The sequence below is a fragment of the Acomys russatus genome, chromosome 20 (assembly GCF_903995435.1).
Source record: "Acomys russatus chromosome 20, mAcoRus1.1, whole genome shotgun sequence".
Classification (NCBI taxonomy): Eukaryota; Metazoa; Chordata; class Mammalia; order Rodentia; family Muridae; genus Acomys; species Acomys russatus.
In genome coordinates, this window is record NC_067156.1 from 58,120,284 (window position 1) to 58,142,221 (window position 21,938).

The window sequence follows — 21,938 nt, forward strand, 5'->3', positions numbered from 1 at the left end:
TAAACCAAGCTTTGCCTGGCTGTTGGAAGATTTCCCAGAATATGCAACTTCCAAATGTCAAACCCACATCAGTCTAGGGCAAATCAGAATGGCTGGCCACTATTGTGCTGATAACGGGGAGAGAAGCCTGCAGAAGCCATCAGCTGACAGAAAGTCTGCTGTAACTGGCTATAGACGAGCCTGCTTTAGTTAGCTATAACTGAGTACTACAAAGCAAGTCATCCGCATATGGTAGGAGTTCCTTCCTCTCAGTTCTAGAAGCCGGATCTTCCCAGAGCAGAGTCAGCAGCAGGCTCCTTCCAGGTAGCACCCTGCTGACTCGCTACTTGCACATCAGGAAGCAAGTCTTACCTCATTGTATGCCCATGCCTAACCCTCCAATTTTGGGGGCACTACCCTCAAAAGGCCACATCACAGTCAAAGTTTAAATTAAGCCATAAAAGAAACAATAATATAATAAAATAATGATAGTAAAAATAACAATCTGGCAGCTTTCTGCATAGATCTAGCAGGACATGCTTAAAACACTAAAATGATGGAGGGGATATGGCATCATCCTGGGTTTCCCTCTGTTTATCTAATTTCTCCATATTTTCAATGATCATAATGAAAAGGAAAGTGTCCATCTTATCTTTTGGCTTTGAGCTGACATGTTAAAAGGGAGCTGCATTTGAAAGTACTGATAGAACATTTTTATTTCTCTATTGAGGTCTATGTTATGGATTAGGACACAGTGATTAAAATAAAATGTACTGACGTTAGGGCTTAAAGCACTGACTTTACCAAAGTTTAACACTATTGAATCTGTACAACAGAAATGATTAGAATATAAGTTTTCTGATATTTTTCTAATAAAAAGTCCACCCATTCATGTAAACAGAGAGTCCATGAGCCAGCTTTGCTTCAAAAACAACTCGCACAAAGCTGTAGTACTACTGAGATGTGCCTGCTGTTTTCTATGTTAATTGAAAAAAATTTAACAAGATACCTTGAGACGTGAGTCATTTAATCCTCTTTTATTTCACATGCAAATGTGCATTGTTCGTGGAAAAACTGAAATGTGGCCATGACGGATAACTTTCTAGAAAATGAAGACTACTTGCAGCATAAGATACTCGAAGCATGTCACTAGGTGTATGTGTCATCTTGGGATAAGTGAGTGACAAGAGAATGCCTGTAACCCCATGCCTTCTGAGCACTAGTCACAAGTCACAATGCCAATTCACAGTCAACCAACACCGCCATTAGCAGATGAACAGATAAACTGTGGGATTCTGTTGCTTTAGATAATGTTGCTGCAACTGGAACATAGCATGGTGAGCTAAGCAAAATAAGTCAAAAAGGAAAAGATAAATACTACCTGCTTTTACTTATATGTGGAATCTAAATTATTGAACCCACAGAAAATAGAATGATAATTGCCAGAGGCTTGGTGGGTTAAAAGGGCGAGGAAGCGGGCAGGGGGGCGCTATCTGACTGTAGTGCCGAGTATTAATTAAAAGAGGAAATATATATTCTGGACTGACTACTCACCATGCTGACCATAGCTAAAATTGTTACGTGTGTTTCACCATTGCTAAAAGAGTAATTTAAATGTTCTCACCACATAAAGGCATATGTGACGTTCGGTGGGTATAATCACAACCCACCATACTACACCTTGTTTTAAATAAATATCACAATTCTTTAGAATGTGCATTGCTTTTATGGGGCATCCTAAGAAGAGTAGATGAAATGAAAGAAGTCAGAGAGAAGAAAAGATCTACGCACCTGCTACCGCGACCTTTGCTGTCCGACTGATAATGGAACCAGAATCTCCTAAGGATGCCTCACATTGGTAGAGTCCCTCATCTGGCTTATGGTGTCTGGAATGAAGTATGTTTTGTATCAACAGAGACCCATTAGGAAGTTGCTGCTTCCTGTCTTCCATGCCCAAGGCCAGGATGAGGCCATCTTTCTTCCACCTGATGACTGGGGCACCTCGGTCAGACTCCGCTGAGCAGTTGAGCAGAACATTTCCTCCACGCATTGTGACAGCATCAGAAGGTTCAGACACGAAGCGAAGGGATGTGAAAGGCTTAATTTGAAAACCTGGAATAAGAGAGCACAAGGGAAATAAATTCATGTGGTCTTAGAAATATCAAGTTTGATTTCCCCAACATTTTCGCAAAAAACAACTTATTTTTCAAAACAAAGTTCTTCCCCTTTCAATTATAGATAAATTTAGGATCAGGAATACTGTGCTAAACAAAAGAAAATACTTATGCGAACACCAATTAATAAAGCACCCAGCCTAGACTAGGAAAAATAATAATTCGTGTTATAGATAAGAATATTATTACATCAGTTATTACTTGAAATTTTGGACAGATATAATTAGTATTTTCCGTATAAAACCAACTTATTTTTAAACTGGTCTCACCAATCAGTGTAACAGCTAGAATTTATGGCACTTGATTAATCTCATTATCTGCATTTTAGCATCTGTTAGTATTTTTTTACCTATCCATTTACTTTTACACAAATGAAAATCACTAGTGTAGACAACGTTATTTAGAATAAATCTCAGGTGGGTTTAACATAGGTAGATCTCACCTGCCTGAAACTTCAATTACTGCCTAAACCCCTGAAGTATCTTTGTCTCTTTCCAAATGTTTCTTCTGGTCTTCACTAAAAGAATACGGTAGTTGAATTTTCAGAAACATAAACGAACAATAGCAATCAACAGAAAGAATCCAGTGCTATCTAAGAATCCCAAGGGGTTGTTCCTCTCCACTGAAATCTTTAGTAAAAGGCGAAAGATTTATACGATCTGAAGAGAAACCAGAGTCACACCTACTTTGGTGCCTCATATTTGACCGTGTCCCCTGGAGGGGGTGACCTGGTGGCACTCAGAGGAAGGATAGCAGGCTACCAAGAAGAGACTTGATACCCTATGAGCATATAAAGGGGGAGGAAGTCCCCCTCAGGAACAGTCATAGGGGAGGGGAGTAGGGGGGAAATGGGAGGGAGGGAAGAATGGGAGGATACAAGGGATGGGATAACCATTGAGATGTAACAAGAATAAATTAATAAAAAAAAGGAATAAATAAATAAATAAATAAAGAATCCCAAGGGGATGGAGCAGGCATAACTAAGGAAGGTTGGTAATATACTGTTTATTATTAATCTGATTGATAAATCAAAGCCCTTGACAACTTTTCAGGAGGTCAGAGAGTTTGCACACTTTGCTCAGACAGGTGTGCACCTCAGTCACGCAAGTAAAGACACTTTCGATTCTGACAATCTCTAACATTAACTTTTCTATAGTATCTCCTACTGTTTTTCCTTCTAACACTGGGTCTTTGTTAAAGTGTAACTGAACTTTCTGGCCACTATTTTTACCCCACTTTCTCCTGGACCTCAAGCCTGTGGCATTCCCAGTGAACTGCATCACTTTGGATCAGATGCTCACTCCATGCTACCAGGTCACTTACTCAAGAAAGCATCTAGGACTTTGCCTAAACTAATACTGATTATAAAATCATAGTAATGCTAAGTGATAAAGGTAAAAGATCCTGATGGCTCCAATCTGCTCCTGTTAGTGCCACCTAGAGATCCTTCTCACACAGACTGACATTTGTATAACCAGCCCAATTATAGAGAAGTAGTAGGTTTCTCTAGTGGAATGTGCATCAGATTGAGAGTCTGAATCTTTTGCTCCTTGTGCAGTCTATAACCCTTAAAGATGTGCAATTCTGAATGTCATTGTGCACCCTCAGAATGCAGGTCCTTCACATGAAAAATGGAAATAGTCACTGTAGTAGAACTTTTCATTCAGCCCACATTTTGAAAACGATTGGTACAAGAATGAGTCAAGGGCATCTACCAATGGAACTTACTAAGTGTGCTGAGATGCAGATAGATTCTAAGTGAAATACCTCCTTCTCGTTTGTTAGTAAAAACCACTAGGTAGCAAATACCTGGCTGGAGTTGAACTAGGGGTAAGAAAGTGTAAAACTCTTCTAATGTTATTGAATGTCAAGATGCTTCATCAGAATAATGCCCACAGTTTTCATTTAAGTAGCATCCAAACGGTAGAAATAAATTTAGAATGCAAGACTAGGCGACTATATTAAGAAAACATTTATTGCATTTTTGTTCTACTCAGGGCCTATATTTTAAACACAACCTCATGTTGAGCACATTATTTATGTCACAGAGCACATAATGCATTTAGCACAGCTGTTTATGACAGCATGTTAATGAGCATATGTGCCCATTATCGCAAATAAATAATCTACTTACTCTGAAACAGGGAGGTTAAGACAGTTTTCAGTGCTGTGTGTACATGGTTTAGGAAAGTTAAATAAAGATTAATTTCTCCGTAATACAATTACCCTTGCTGCTTGTTGGTAATTTTGAGCTTTTTTTTGTATTTCTTATAACAATTACACTTTAAATATATGGCTTTGAAATTATGAAATCTCTTTGCTTGCAGGATCTTGGATTACTTAATATTTTAGAAAAGACAGACCCACAGTGAAAAGTGTTGCTTGAGAAATGGCAAATGACTTGTATGTCGATGTTTCAACTGATACAAAGCACAGGCTCTCTCTGACCCTCTTGTAAGGCACGTCACATGTGTAAGAAATAATCCATTAATGTGTCAATTATTGGCTGTAAAGTAGATTAGCAACTTCTCATTTTCTCTTACCAATTTTGAATAATGGTTTAGGGGCTGGGATTTAACTGGAAAGACAGACAATGTAAGGGGAGAGACAAGGGAGGGAAATAAATAACACTAAGAATGTTTAGAGAAACCATAGAGTAACACACTTTATATAGTAACTTTAATTCTATGTGTGTACATACATGTGTATATATGTGCATATTAATGAAGTTATGCCCATTAGGAGATATACACTATCTAACATCCCCCCACAGGCACTTCTAGCCTCCATGTTATTGGTTGGAGTAAAATATAAGGGTCTTCAAATACAATATGTGCCATATCTATTTCCCTTGTCAGCTGTGATGGTTTAAATGAGAGATGTCTCTCATGAGCTCTGGTATTTAAATACTTTGTCTATATCTGATGGTGATGTCTGGGAAGCTTTGGAAGGTACGGTCTTGCTAGAGGAAATAGGCCACTAGGGGTGGGCTCTCTGAGTGTATAGCCTCAGAGCCTACTCCTCCACCTAGCTTGCTTTCTCTCTTTGCTTTGTGTTTGATGTTGCCATAGAGTCACCAGCTTCCTGTTCTTGCAGTCTTGTCCACCACTTTCTCCTATGCCTGCCCACCACAGTGGATTCTTATTCCTCCAGAACCACGTCAAAAGAAACACTCCCATAAGTAAGTTGCCTATAGTCATCGTATTTAATCACAGAAACACAAAAGTAACTGATACAGTGGCCTTCCTGGAGGGAAGACCCTCTTGCTGAAGATACCACGAACACTGAGCACAGAATTTGGAAGAATTGATGTATAACTCATCTAAAATCCTCATCCCCAAGCACTGACTCTCCTAGTATCACAAGAATCTGTACACGTATCTGTACAAGCTGCCAAAGGAGTGGGACAGTTAGTCATCCTGCCAGGTGTAAAGAACCATAACAATGACTGGCCTAGCCAGTTACCCAAAAATGGTACAATGCGGCCCCTTATAACTTGGTAGCCAACTGTTGTCTAATTAAACTTAAGGCCCACTCAGCGGGAGGGAAACCACACTGGATCTTTAAACTTTACCCACTAACCATAGTGGGGGAAGTCATAGACCTGAAAAGAGAGCCCGCTTTGTCATTTTCTTAAACCACCATGATTTCTAGCTGTATTCGAAACATGTGTCCTTTGCGCACAGATAAGTGCAGTTTTCACCTTTCATCAAAGAAGCTTATTGGTGTAAAGAAGTTTCTATTTGCAACTACCACAGGGAGACACAACTTCTCAGAATGTAGAGAAAAATGACTATCTATAACTCAACTTCCCTAACAAAGGCTCATGGAAAGTTCACAGAAGAGTGGGGAGGAAAGAGTGTAAGAGCCTGAAGCCAGCCATGTCTGCTGCTAGATCAGTTTCCCCAGATATAATAAAGAAATCAACAATATGATTCCATGAACAATTCCAGCATAATGACCACATTATTGGACACACTAATGTGGGAATGAGAAATGCCACATGACGCTGCCACCACTAGAAGAAGACCCGTAAGAAGCCAGTGACTGCTGAGAGAGGGAGAATCAGTTTCTCTCAGGAACAACTTACTGCATAGCTTGTCCAGTTCTAAATGGTCAGCTCTGGACACACGTGCATAGGAGCACTGATAAGTGGACTCTGTTATATAGCTGTTTGTACATGTACATACATGTAACATAAGAATGAAAAAAAGAGATCATGAATTTGAGAGACGTACACACACATATACACACCCTCATATATACACACACACACACTCACATCTGATGATTTCCTTTTATCAATCCACACACTTCACCTTTTTGCTTTCTGCCAAAGGGTTATTTTGATAAGAACACAAATAATAGTGCCTGTGTTTTCCTGCAGAAGAGAACCTATTCTTCATAGATGATTCAAAGGAGAAATACTATCACTTATTTTAGTTTTATCAGATGTAAAACAAAAAAGAGGCAGAAGAAAAGTGTTTTGATAGTTAATCTTCATAGTCAACTTGTCAGGATTGCTACCATGACTTTCCTCCCCATGACAGACTGTTAATACCTCTGAACTGTGAGAAAAATTAGTTCTTTCTCACTACTTTTTTTGGGGAAGGAGGCAGGTGTTTATTGTAGCAAGAAAAAAAATGCAATATGACTGCCAAGGACATTCAAGTTATTATATTGAGTATCTAGAGGTGGGAATTGTCTTTAAATCAGTTTTAGAAGCTCCCTCAAATAATCACGTGTTCAAATGGATCCTGTAAGTTTATGTCCCATTGTGCTTGATTTCCTTATCATATCATAGTCCTGCTCAGTTAAAATTCCTGTGTGTCACATGGGCAGTCTAACCTAGAATGGTGGTATGACATTTTATCTACAATATCAAACATTGTTCAGTGTGAAAAATAATTCCTGGGAGAATCAGATATCACGTTCTGAGCCCACAAATGTAAAAAGCTTGTAGTTAAGAAAGGTAGAAGACAAATTGATGTAAAGTAGCACTGACATGAAACGAAGTTCCTAAAAGAGCCTGAGATTAGAAAATGTCACACAATTCCCCATAGAACCTGCCGTGCATAATTTCATCTATTTTAAATCACATATACTTTGAGAGGCTCAGAGGTTTTGATAGTGCCCAAATCCTCAGAACTGAGCCAGATAACCCTGACACCATCACCTCTCCTTTAAGACAAAGAAATCCATGTTGAAGGAAAGTAAAATAATCTTGTGAAAGATATAATGTTCTTTGGGATCCTCACCCATCAAGGATATGTTCAACTGTAATCCTGGTTTTCATTTCTGACAAAAACTTAAAATACTTTTGAAGGTATGAGATGAGGGTGGAGACTAAAAACCACTATCGAGAGAGGGGGAATTAACAGATGTAAACATACATGAATGTTATGGGGTTCAGTAGATAAAAAATATAAAGTCTGGATATTGTAGATAAAAAATGTAAAGTCTGGATATTATGGGGTTCAGAAGTTAAACTTGTAAAGTCCGGAATAGCTTTCATACTTGCAAAACCAATACTACCTGGGAATAAGGTAAGACTATAATCCTAGTGAGTGCCTGTCAATCAACAGTGATAAGGTGTTTGGTGCACCTTTAAGGTACTCCCAGGTAACCAAAACTTAAAAACTCTGTTCACAAAAACGTACAGACCTGGACCAGAACAAGAACATGATGTTCCTCAGACAACATGTGTGCACTTGTACATATTTAGGTTTGTTGTTGTTTTGATTTTTTGTTTTGTAATTGGAACCAACTCTTTTTCTAAGTAAGGAAATGAAAGTTTATGGGAATTTACCTAAAAAGCTCAAGTAATTGGCCAACTCTTCCAATAAACATTTTGTTGATACTTTATTTCACACTTCTCTTTAAGAGACTGAAGGAAGATAAGTATCAAGGCTCCTTTTATTATTACCAGAACTCTGTTGAGGTTCCCCTTATAAACAAAGACATTATTTCATTATTATAAAAAAATTCCTGCATTGGGGTAAAGTTATTTAAAAAAAAAGCTATAGCATATATCTTTTGGAGAGTTGTAACAGTGCCAATTCCCTACTGAAAAGGATTTGTGTTCATGAAATACCTTCTCCCCCCTTTTATGATTCATTCTAATTCAATAGAATTGTGATTTTTTGCTACATTGGAGTGTCAATGTACTTGGATGATGGGCTTGTTAGTCTAATCTAGTGCCAAGATGGCTAAAACCACAACCATGTTTCTTCTGTGTAGTCTGAAGATGCCCTCTGTGAACTTCCTTTCAACCTAAGACTAATATCAGGCAGTTCAGAGAGCAAACATTTATATTCACCAAAGGCAGAGCAGAAGTGCAGTGAAAGCGAATCTGGATAAGGCCTGGATATCTACATGAATATTTTTACATAATTAAGTAGCTTAAATGATATTTCAGGAAAAACACTATTAGAAATTAGAATTTTTATAAATAAAACAATGGGGACAATATAATCAGTACTATAGTATTGGCTTCTGTGCACACTGGGCAATGAGTCCTTGCTATGTACAACAACACTGATGTCATTTTATGCTTCCCTGAGAAACTAAGCATAATTAATATTCAGCATATATGGTCATCTGTTGGAAAGACTGTACTCATTCTAGCTTTTGAGAGAGACTAACAGATTTTAACACCAAACAACTTCAGTCTTTCTTACTAAGAAGAAGAAAGGAATTGGATATATGGTATTTATCCATGAATGTAAGAATGTAAGTAATGTGAAGAAAAATGTTCCTGGAAGAAATATATATATATATATAATCACTGAAATGAATAGATGAATACAAATTTAAGTGAAAAGTTTAAAGGAACAAAACTTATCTGCCATTAGAGCTGCTGTATTTAGTTTACATAATTGAGGATACAAAGTGCATGTGGATTAAATATATAAAAGTGAATAATCTTTTAACGTAATAAATATTTTCTAAGCACTTAGGTGAAACAAACAGTGATAGGCCTATCACACTAAAACCTTATTTGTGTTTATCCAAAACTCAAATTGATTCAGTATTTTTTTGTGTGTGTTGCAGTATTTTATTTTATTTGTGTGTGTGTGTGTGTGTGTGTGTGTGTGTCTGTCTGTCTGTCTGTCTGTCTGTCTGTCTTGCCTGTGTGTATGTCTGTGTACCACTTGCATGGCTGGTGCCTTCAAAGACCAGAAGTAGGTGTCATATTCCTTGGATCACAAATGGTTGTAGGTTCTCTCCTCATTGGCCTTGTGAAAGGAAGGTGTGTCACCAGCAGCTGCACTGGAGTCACCCACAGAAGTTTTGCCACGGCTCTTGATCTTTCACGGTGTACCATCAGTGTTGCCTTCAGCACATGAAGGCCATAGGGTTCATAAGTTGAGCTAAGCAACCTTAAATCCATTATTCAAGACCACCTATCCAGTGATTCAGCTCATGCTAGTCTCTGTACATAAACAAATAGGCAAGGAAGCAAGGAAAATAAACAAACAAACAAACAGACAAAAACCACTAAAGCTTCCAAAACAAAAGACATAAATTAAAAATGGTTGTGAACTGTCATGGGGGTCCTGGGAATCAAATCTGAGTTCTCTAGATTAGCAGTTTGTGTTCACAGAAATTGAACTACCTCTCTAATCCCAAAGTGTGGCAGTTTCAAACCTAGAACTTTCTATATACTAAAGAAGAGCTCTATATGACCAACCTGGAAATGCAAATGTAATTAGACCTTGGTGGACTACATTTGCCCTGGCCAGTCTGTCTTCTATAAAAAATGTGTTTAGTACACAGTGAAAGTAAACAAGCAGCCTATGGATTCAGATGGTCCAACTTTGTGGTCCAAGTGTCGCAATACAGACTGAACTCTTGCAAATCTACCATGGTTGAGTCAGGCAGTGATTTTAGTGTCAGGACATTTGCTGACATGAGGCATCAAGACCAAATATCTTCCTGGAAAGGTTGTTGAATCCGATTTGCTTTTCATATGGTGGGCTCTATATTTCTCCCACCCTTTACAAGACAAGAACTAACTTCAGGAACAGAAACACAAGATGTGCAGTTCAAAAGCAACTAGCCCGGCAAAAGTCTCTCAGTGAACCCACACACAGGCCCCATTTCAGAAATGTAGGGCATACGGTATATTCTGCAAGCTGAAGAAGCTGTGTGCAGATCTGAGGTTTCCATAGGGCAAAAGTGTGCCCGAGGCAACTCTCTGAGTGTCCTCTGGCTAAATCCAATGGTGAAGAAAAATGCTAAGAACCACATTGAAGTAATGAAGAACTTTCTCAGCCTTTTTCTGCTTCAAGGGCTAAATCTCTTAAGTCTCAGCTCGATTTTGCTGTGTGATACTGGGGAAATTATAATGGAATTTTTTTTCTTTCTGTTCAACAGGTAACCCAACCTGACATCTAGGTTATCATTTTTCAGATCTATGCAAAATTTACCCATAAAAGAGAAACTCTGTTGTGTTGCCTAATGTGTCCCGTGTTTGAACCTTTCTCCTCCCATTGTGGTAAAGTGCAACTTAGCTTCCTCTCCCTCTTCTTCACTCACCAGTCCATGTGTGTATATCTGTTGACTGGAACACTCAGATGAGTTTTTCTATTCATTTTCAAGAGCTGTTAGTTTTTGAATTAGGATATAATTATACCATTCCCCCTTCCTTTTCTTCTTTCCAAGCCATTCCATACCTCCCAAACATGCCTCTCAGCTTCATGGCCTCTGTTTTTAAGAGTTTTGTTGCATGCATATAATATATATGTACATGTATATATATATATATATATATATATATATATATATATCTTCTTCAAAATATGTAAATACAACCTTCTCAGTCTGTATAGATTTATTTATTTTTAATTTAATTTTATTAATTTATTCATATTACATCTCAATGGTTATCCCATCCCTTGTATCCTCCCATTCCACCCTCCCTCCCATTTTCCCCTTACTCCCTTCCCCAATGACTGTGACTGAGAGAGACCTCCTCCCCCTGTATATGCTCATAGGGTATCAAGTCTCTTCTTGGTAGCCTGCTATCCTTCCTCTGAGTGCCCCCAGGTCTCCCATTCAGGGGGCGTGGTCAAATATGAGGCACCAGAGTACGTGAGAAAGTCAGTCCCCACTCTCCACTCAACTGTGGAGAATGTCCTGTCCATTGGCTAGATCTGGGTAGGGGTTCGAAGTTTACTGCATGTATTGTCCTTGGCTGGTGCCTTAGTTTGAGCAGGACCCCTGGGCGAATTGTTTATTTATTTATTAAATATTTATTATTTCAGGACTAACAACTTGTTATTGGCTAACAGTTTTGTGGCCTTCCCTCTGGGGATCATCCCCTTGCGACAGAGAAAGGTCATTATAGATAGCCACAACTAACCAAAGTGCAGAGAAGAAGTGAGGAGAGTACTCAGGCCCAGCTGACACACCTGCAAGATAACTCCTGCATCTCAGGCTCGGGTTCATAGTGGAGAATCATAAAACCATGTGACCAGGACATTGCCTGTGAATTTTCATCTCTGGAGATGTCAGAGAAGCTACATGAATGAGTTCTATTCAGTTTGGTTGCCTAAATAAGAGCTGACCAAAGGCAACATCAATTGACACTCTGTCATGGAAAGCAAGAATCTCTCAAGGCCTCAATTCTAGACCTACACGCAACTAAGGAAGACTGAGACCAGGAAAGAAGAGTCCCCAACCTGGTCACCTTATTTTACAGCAGCAGCTCCCAGGAGATTGATTTCCTTCACAAAGGGGCATTTGGCAATGCCTGGAGACATTTTTTTTTTTTTCATTCTTAACCAGAGGGACTGATGCTGGCATTTAGTGAGTAGAACTCAAGGACACAGAATCACATCTTACCACAGACAGAAAAGATGATCTCTCTGGTGAATTACCCAGCCCCCAAACTGTAATAGGCACAGAGTTGACGGATCTTGCTTTAAAAAAGATCAGATTGATCTCTGAGTTGAGAAGTAAGAAGATTGGTGAAGTGTCACTTCAAACACAGATGTGAGATGCTGAGATTTGGTCCAAACTATTGCAGTGGAAATAGTGAGAAGTGGCCTGATACAGTACTCACTGGACAGGTAGAGATGATAGTGATTTAAGATTCAGTATTGATCAAAGAATAGATGGGCGGATCTGGGCCCAGGGGTCCTGCTCAAACTATAGCACCAGCCAAGGACAATACATGCAGTAAACTTCGAACCCCTACCCAGATCTACCCAATAAACATGACATTCTTCACAGTTGAGTGGAGAGTGGAGTCTGACTTTCACACGAACTCTGGTGTCCCATATTTGACCACATCCCCTGGAGGGGGAGGCCTGATGGCACTCAGAGGAAGGATAGCAGGCTACCAAGAAGAGACTTGATACCCTATGAGCATATACAGGGGTAGGAAGTCCCCCTCAGTCACAGTCATAGGAGAAGGAAGTAAGGGGAAAATGGGAGGGAGGGAGGAATGGGAGGATACAAGGGATGGGATAACCATTGAGATGTAATAAGAATAAATTAATAAACTATATTTAAAAAAAGAAAAGATCCTATAATGACTCCAGGCAAATCACCAGAGACAGTTACACAGTTTATGTGAAAATAAAAGCATTGTCAATTTAAAAAGAAAGCTTTCATTCCAGGTGGACAAAAGATTTGAGATCTTCGCTGAACTATTCCTTGCTAACCTATGTATGCACTGCACCTTGGGAATTAATTCAGTCATCAGTGAAACAAAAAATAGGGGCTACAAAATATTAGAATCTACACAGTTATATAGCATAATGGTTATGTATCATCATAGTCTCTAAATTCATTATCTACCACTTTTGCTAGTTGTAAAAAAATCCTCAAATTTAGACAGAAATCTATTATATGAAAAGATTTACTTCATAGTAAATTTGTGATATGCATTTCATGCACTGGAATGGGAACACAAAAGAAGATGTAGTGAACAGCAGTGCCAAGAGACCCAGAATCCACCTCTTTAGCTGGAAAAGTGAGTCTGATACTTTTCTCTTGAAGATAAAAACCTATGTTGGTCATGATGCTGACAAAGCATTGGAGGGCTTATCCTGATTCATGAGAAATAAACTATTCATTTTATGGAAACTCCCATCACAAACAGAAAGGATTAATTTCTTAATAGTCTGACAGACCCAGAGAAGATCTTAAATATTCAGCAAAACTCAGGGCTGACATTGGGTATGATGTCCAATGTATGTATTCAAACTGATAAAATATTTGTATTATAACAAGTCCAATTTTCTCAAAAATGGAGGCCAAAAGTTTTCATTAAAATACTGTCACTCATTTTGTTTGATATTTACTATATCTTGTCTAGGCAGAAAAATGCTATTTTTTCTGTAAAGACCATAGTGACATCAAAGATGAAAACCCATGGTGATAAAAGTCAGGATAGAAGCTTTGGGATTAAAAGCCAATGAGCCTTGCACTGCCTGGAGTTCAGCATTTGCTCCAAGACACTCTCAGTTTTTGTGTGTGGAATGTTTATATGGTTTTAATGGATCTTGACCCAGGCTGTGAGAATGAAAATGCTTTCTATAATTAAAACTACAAAGGTACTTCTGAACTTTGTATGTGCCTCATACATATGATTTGTGTTTATTTAAATGACAAAGGTCTTACACATGTGATCTTAAGTGAAGGTGACATTAGCATCAAGAATCATACATTTCTCCTGCTTACAAGGGCTAACTGCTAGAAATCTTCAAACTGGTGTCTCTCCTTAATTTCAATGACTGGAGCTTTGGAACTACCAAACAAGAAGAAAGTCTGATAGCATTCACTTTTTACTTTTAATGTGTTGTGATTTTCAGCAGGTGACACTGTCAAGAGAACAAAGCGACAGCCTACAGACTGGGAAAAGATCTTCACCAACCCTTCATCTGACAAAGGTCTAATATCCAAAATATATAAAGAACTCAAGAAATTAAACACCACCAAACCAAATAACCCAATAGAGAAATGGGGCTCAGAACTAAACAGAGAATTCTCAAGAGAGGAATATCAAATGGCTGAGAAACACTTAAAGAAATGCTTGACCTCCTTAGTCATCAGAGAAATGCAAATCAAAACGACATTCAGATTCCATCTTACACCCATCAGAATGGCTAAGATCAGTAACTCAACTGACACCACATGCTGGCGAGGATGTGGAGAAAGAGGAACACTCCTTCATTGCTGATGGGATGCAAACCAGTACAACCACTTTGGGAATCTATCTGGCGCTTTCTCAGAAAAATGGGAATAGGGCTTCCTCAAGACCCAGCTATTCCACTCCTTAGAATATACCCAGAAGATGCACTATCACACAACAGGGACATATGCTCAACCATGTTCATAGCTGCCTTATTCATAATAGCCAGAACATGGAAACAGCCTAAGTGTCCCTCAGTAGAAGAATGGATAAAGAAACTGTGGTACATTTACACTATGGAATACTACTCAGCTATTAAAAACAAGGAATTTCCGAAATTTGTGGACAAATGGATTGAACTAGAAATTATCATAATGAGTGAGTTCACCCAGAAGCAAAAAGAATTAAATGGTATATACTCACTTATATCGAGACACTAGTACAAAGGGTACGTCCCCATGAAAAACTTTACCTACCAGGAAAGTGGGTCAGAGGAGAGGACATCCTAGTGAGACTTTAGGTGTGAGAAGCCTGGGAGAATGAGGAAATAGAAGGATCCAGAGGGTCCTGGAAAACTACAGGCGGGTCTGGGCCCTGGGGTCCTCCTCAAACTATGGCACCAGCCAAGGAAAATATAGGCAGTAAACTTTGAACCCCTACCCAGACTAGCCGATGGACAGGACATTCTCCACCATTAAGTGGAGAAGGAGATCTGAGTTTCACACAAACTCTGGTGCCCCATATTTGACCATGTCCCTTGGATGGGGACGCCTGGTGGCACTCAGAGGAAGGAAAATAGGTCACCAAGAAGAGACTTGATACCCTATGAGCATATACAGGGGGAGGAGGTCCCACTCAGTCACAGACATAGGGGAGGGGAATAGGGGGGGAAGCGGGAGGGAGAGAGGAATGGGAGGATACAAGGGATGGACTAACAACTGAGATGTAATATGAATAAATTAATAATAAAAAAGGAAAAAAATGTGTTGTGATTTACAACAACATCTCAAGATTGTTATGAGTTTAAAGCCAAAATCAAAATAATGTGCTCACATTTTTTTAGCATCCAAAATTAAAATAAGTAGAGTCAGCTGGGAGATAGAAATTCTACTGAAGTGCAGCTTCAGGCTTAACTCTTAGATGATAAAGGGCTTGAATAGTCTTTCCTGGGACTTCGATCTTCCTATTGGTCAACAATTGATTGAGACTTACATTTTTATGATAAGGTGGCTGTCAAGAAATGAGGCACAGTTGTCTATCTTACACAGTGCTTAGTAGCTCATAACAAACTCAGGCATACTCATAAATGATTGTGAAATAAGAACTTTATATAGACAAACAAAGAAATAATTTAGGATAAGTCAGTGAAAGGATATCATCACTACACACACACACATGTTCTTTTATATAATACGGTTCTTTATTATTTGATACTTACATTGTATTATATCTGTCTGGATTCTAATTTCAAACCCCACAATTTGTATGAGTTTAAACACTAGTAAACCAGTTAGGATCTGTCTTCTATAATCAAATAAATGTAATTTAATCCAAATTTTCTTTCTAACTCTTTTGTTTTCTGGCCAAGAAAAAGGATGAAAACTGTGTCCTAGCTTTTGCAAGGAAAAGGCAATGAATGCTATAAGTATGAAAATAAGTGATAATAATCAATGTCACTGACCTGAGGGAGACTCTTCTCTTGTCCAGCATGGGCTGAATGTGAGTGTTAAGGATACACAGTTTAGCAGGAGGATTTGTTAAAGTTTTTTGTTGAATCACATAGGCAGTGGGCCATTGCTTTCTCTTCATGTTTTCCCCTGTTTACAATGCTCTTTTTAAGGAGAATCAGTGCTTACCTATTGTCTGTTGGGATCTCTCTGATCAGAAAGATAAGTAAACTCATTTTCCATGCAGACAAGAAGTTCAGATGTTTTAACTGTCTTGCTCACAGACAGACATTTAAATAAGTCTTTAGTAATCAAGTCTAGATTGTTCAATTCTAGTGTAGGATTTGTTTTTTAAATTTCTGGCTACATAATTTGGTTTCCTTTCCTTATACTTCATACAAAAAAGACTTCATAAACCATTCTGAGCAAAACAATAATATATAAATTAAACAGAAACACATGATCATAATTGAAATGTTTAATAAAGACCCTCCTTGGCTACTGTGAGTCTAGAAAATCTATTATACACATTTATAGTGCTTAAATCTTTTTGTCACATAAACTTGTAATCAGGGAAAAAGGACAAGGCAGAGCATCCTATGCTACGCAAAAATACTTCGGTATAAAATGCCTTTTTGAGGTATAGAGTTTTCAAATAAATTCAGCTCTGAAAAATGACTTTAAGTGTTCACATCCTGAGTGTCCACAGGAAAGGCTCAAGAGACTGTGCTGAATCTCCTGTCTCTAGGCCTGGCCCAATCTATAATTCTACAGTCAAAGCACAGACTCTGAGTATCAGACACGAACGAAGAAAGTGAAGGCAGGTTGAGGGCGAGATCTCCAGAAGACCAGATAATAAATGTGAAATTATTAGAGAGCCTGTAATCAACTCTGTTTTCTCTGCATGTCTACACTTGGTTCTAAATAAGTCTAGATCTATCCCACATAGTGGAATACGTGAAGACATAAATAACTAGCTACCAAAGTTAATCAATATTTTGATATAGCCTAGAAAATATATGCTTATGAACATATATGTTCACACCTATTTCTTACCTCTCAAAATAAAAAAATATGGCACCTAATAACTGCTGAAATCTGCAATTCATTTTCTTGCTTTCATTTAGCTCCACACTAAATAAACAAAAACCATTGGGCCATATTTTTCTCAAGGGGGATTAAAATGTCCTGCCAACTTTAACATGTTCAGTGAATCTAAAGGGTGTAAAGCAAAGAGGATGTGTACACTGAGGAGTTCCTGTGAGTAAGTCCCCTATTTACCTCACAAGCTTCAGGCCTCAAATCGAACGGAAGCCCCTTCTTAATCAGTCTCTACAGATTAAAGGCAGTTTGGGCATCCACAAGGATATGGGATAGCACCATTTTCAGGATACTCTCAGTGTTTGGTTGGATATTGCTTTAAGAATAGCTTTTACTTGAAGCTGCTTTTGTACATCACTGTATCAACATCCCCCACAAACAATGTAGAATTAAATAAACATTAACAACATGATGGTTGGATTCGGAACAGACAAAATATCACATTGTGTGTTTTTCCTTTTTGCCAATTTCAAGCTAATCAGCAGAGTGAATGCTCTCGTAATTTATGACACAAATCATTTGAGACTGAGAGGGGACTTGTTTTATACACATAGCAGGGCATGTGTAAACTGACATTATTATAGACCCTGTACCTATCAATATATTTAAAGAAGATATGGATTCAGAAGCCTATTTATCTGAAAATAAGAAATACTATCAGGCACTAACAAAATAGAATATATATATATATATATTCAACTGAAATGTTTAACATTTTTATAATTTTGGATTTCGGCTAAATTATATTAGAGAAAATCATGCCTCATTCATCTACGTGTAGGCTACCTACTTACAGAAATTTTTATCTATAGGCAAGAAGCTTGTATTTACTGGATTGTTTCAGAGGTGTATTGAAAGGATGGTTGTAGGATGAAATAGAAGTGAATTAAAATCAAATTAACCAAACTGAGATAGGCCAGAGAGTATGAGATTATGGACCAAAAAGCATTCAATCAATGTGCCAATCTGCACAGTGACTGAAAAAAATAACACATGAATCATGGGAGAAAGTTACGTAGTTGCTCATAGCACTGTTGGCTTCACCCATCAAGAATGAACAATGGTGCTGGAGAGATGGCTCAGCGGTTAAAAGCATTGGTTACTTTTCCAGAGGACCCAGGTTCAGTTCCCAGGACCTATTTGTCAGCTCACAACTGTCTGTAACTCCAAGGTCTGACGCACTCACACAGACATACTTGTAGGCAAAACACCAATGCACATAAAATAAAAAGCAAATAAATGTTAAAAAAAAAAGATTGAATGATGACAGACCGAGGCCTGAACCTGTATCACAAGGGACTTCTGCTCCATCAACATCAGGAACGCCCTTTCTATGGCCAACTGGTCAACCATAGAGGGTTCATGGTTTTGATATAGGTGGATGTATTGGAAAAACCTCTTCAGTTAGTGCTAATATTAAAAACTAAGATTTTTATCATGGCCATATTGCAGAAAACAGATAATTTACAGGGTGGGGTGACACTGGTTGTATTAATTATGCACTCATATACAATATGTTTTCATTAACATTTTATAATGGATCTTCAAGTGACCACATCCTGTCAACATGAAAACAGCTACTATACTATATAAATACTAATTACATTTTACTTTTCCTTTTATAGGAAGGAAAAAAGTAAGGCAATACATAATCTTGCTCCATGTTTTAATTTTAAATTTTATAATAAAATATTTATTAATCTTGTTCTAGAAAAGAAAAAGATACAGGCTGGTGCTGAAGTCTATAATTTCTAGTAATCACAATGGATGAGATTGGCTGAAAATTATCTTTGATTCAAGACTCTATTTCTCACTCTTAAATTTGTTTCTGTATCAGTGGTCTGCACACTTGACATCTACAATAGAACATCTATACCTAATGCTCTGGGAAGCGGGCAGGGGGCTTTATAAGCAGGGGACCAGGATGTCTACTACCAGATAGTTTCTTCCATAAATGGCAGCAAAACTGCAGCCATGAAATCTCAACACTATGGGTTCCTAAACAAGACCTGTGTAATGATAACGCCAGTTGAAACAGCAACACAGATGGGGCAGGCTTCATAAGGCTTCCTCCTAAACATAAAACTCCAGGCAATGAATGAATGAGGAGAGATGAAGAATTTTTCATCAGGGATAAACTTCCTAGTGGGTTATTTAATCCAAGTGGTCATCTCTGAACTCAGGTACATAAAAACAACATAAAGTGCAACTAATTAGGTTATTCGTATGTATACATATATGCAATTCTCAAAAATAAAAGAATTTAATAAAAATACAAAGTAAACAGCTTAGCTTTTTGGACCCCACTCAATTTTGAATTGCAGCAGAAAAGGGCCATGGAGAATAAGAAGAGAAAACTGGCATGACCACAGTGATGTAGACACTGATGTAACCACTAGAAATAGTTAAAGCAATTAAAACAAACAATGAAACCAATAGTCACAAATATCTTACTGCTATCCCTCTAAATGTCTCAACTAGCTCAGTACAATCCATGTTTAGTTTGGAGTTCTCTATTTCAAGATCCCTTCCCCACAAATATTGCGTTTCTGCTTATAGTACCATTCTCTGTTCATTACACACACGGACCTGTCCTTCCTAAGTAGCCTGGACTTGTCTAGATTAGAACTCAAAATCCTGCTTCAACTCCTAAATGTTGGGATTGCAACCTTGCTTTCCATTATAAAAACGTATTTAAAATAGCATCACCTAGTGGACAAAGAGGAGCACTACTCCCTACTCACAAAAAGTGATTAGTTAAAACAACTTGACTTAATGGGTAACAGTTTAATGAAGGGCTATGCTTAATTAAATTTAGCAAGCATTTATTGTTCTCTGTGTGAGATATTGGGAGCATAAAATGCTTTTAAAGACAGTAATGTGTATTTAATGCCATAAAAATGTAGGCCCCAGTAATTCCTTTCCTAAGAAATTATCTCAATAATCATAATAATTCAACAACACAAAAATTACAAAATCATACAAACATCTTCACTATTGGGTATATATAATATAAAATACAGATATGTCTAATATTACTTGTAATAATATCTTGCAAGCCACAAATATAAACATTTACTATGAGATAATCTACATGATCATTGTGAAGATCAGAACGAACCATCTAATAATAAGAAAATTGATTGTTTGAGATTGTGGGTGATTAAAATTCTTTTCCTGCCAGGTCTTAAATAAAGTTATGATGGTAATTCTTGATGCTATGTAACTGCTGAAATATGGTTTTGGTGATTATAGTTCTACTACACCCAGTGTGTGTGTGTGTGTGTGTGTGTGTGTGTGTGGCTTTTGGCATCACTATCCTTAAGTTTTTTACTATAGAGGGAGCCTTATGAACTGAACTCACCATCCAGATGAATTCACTGTCATTTGACTGAATGCTCTTTTTATAATCCACCAACTATGACACCACCTCTGAAAAATACATAACTGTGCTTTTATTTTGCACATTTTTTTCTTTTTCTTTCTTTCTTTCTTTCTTTCTTTTTTCCCCCTTGAAGCCTAGTCCCTCATTCCTCAGAGGCCAGTTAGCAATGCAATAAATTAATTTGTACTTTGGAGTGAACTCTTTAATCCTTTTTGTTCTCTCACCTCCCAATCAAACACATACCCTCACATTTGCATGTATTAACATAATGAAGCATTAATTACACAGTGTTTGGGATAGGACAAGCAAAGCGCTTCCATCAATCTCAATAACTTCCATCAGGAAGGCGAAAAATGCTGCCCAGCCTTATCAGGACCACATAATAGACACAAACACAGGCTCTATGCCTGTTGTGGGTGTGATTTATAACCAACATCGAAAAACAAAAAGCAGAAAATTACAAGGAGACAAATCAATAACAATTATCTTAATGACAGATGGACACATTTTATTCTATTGTTTAGGTGGTATCGTCAGCCTACTGGTTCGTTTGCAACAAGGGGTAAAGATTAAGCTCTAGAAATCCACTGGTGTCTAAAATGCTTAATTCCTAGGGTCTGCAGCATCGGTTTCCCCGCAAGAAACTGTAAGCGTTCACTACAGTGAGAAAGGTTGACCTCAGAAGGCTCACACCGAGCACTTGTGTCAGCTCCGTTCTTGCTATATTTAAAATTTTTCTTTCCCCACCTGTGTGTTCATAGTTTCAAGAGGACTTGACCCGCTAATGGCAGCTTGCCTAGTTATACCCCGTTTACATCCTAACTTAGTCCTGACTGATGCTGCTGAACTCTGTCCATTGCTATTTCTGTGATTGTGAAGTGTATGTAAAGGGAACCATGATGAGAAACCAGTGCGTATTAACATTTTCATATACTTAAAAAAATAAGTCGTTTTACAAATATCAACTACTGTAGAAAATAGTTACTGAATTTTACAGAAGCTCATTTTTTTGTTGGATTTATTTTCAGAGAATCAACATAGATCAATGGGAAAGCAACACAACAGCAAAGGAATATATTACTGTTCTGCAAAGCCATGTCTGTAATCCATGAGTGCTCAGGGATGAATCTATGGACACCTGACCAGGTGACTGCTGTGGGGAGATGACCTGTGAATTACAAGAAGTTTATCCCATGTGTGCATTATAAGAAGTTTTAGCTCCAGTCACAAAACCCAGTTACCAGTAACCAGGTATGAGATTAATAAAATGGCCTAAAACTGGATAATATCTCTCAGTAAAGGCCCAAATCATCACCAGCTGAGAACTGTGATCTTATGTACTTTATTTATTTATTTATTTATTTATTTTTATTAATTTATTCTTGTTACATCTCAATGTTTATCCCATCCCTTGTATCCTCCCATTCAAGAATCACATGTAATTTATGAAAAAAGTCACCTGAAAGAAATGCTTTGCTTTATTCAGA

The 21,938-nt window shown here is 37.9% G+C and overlaps 1 protein-coding gene and 1 pseudogene across 1 annotated transcript in view; both read right to left on the reverse strand.

Moving 5' to 3' along the window:
• Dcc (DCC netrin 1 receptor) overlaps positions 1-21,938 on the reverse strand; it is a 1,118,465-nt gene that overhangs the window by 712,777 nt on the left and 383,750 nt on the right. Inside the window, exon 2 of the mRNA XM_051163583.1 lies at positions 1,771-2,091. Within this exon, the coding sequence (XP_051019540.1) occupies positions 1,771-2,091 (321 nt within the window). The remainder of the gene's footprint in view (positions 1-1,770; positions 2,092-21,938) is intronic.
• On the reverse strand, positions 2,704-2,832 carry LOC127204842 (uncharacterized; annotated as a pseudogene).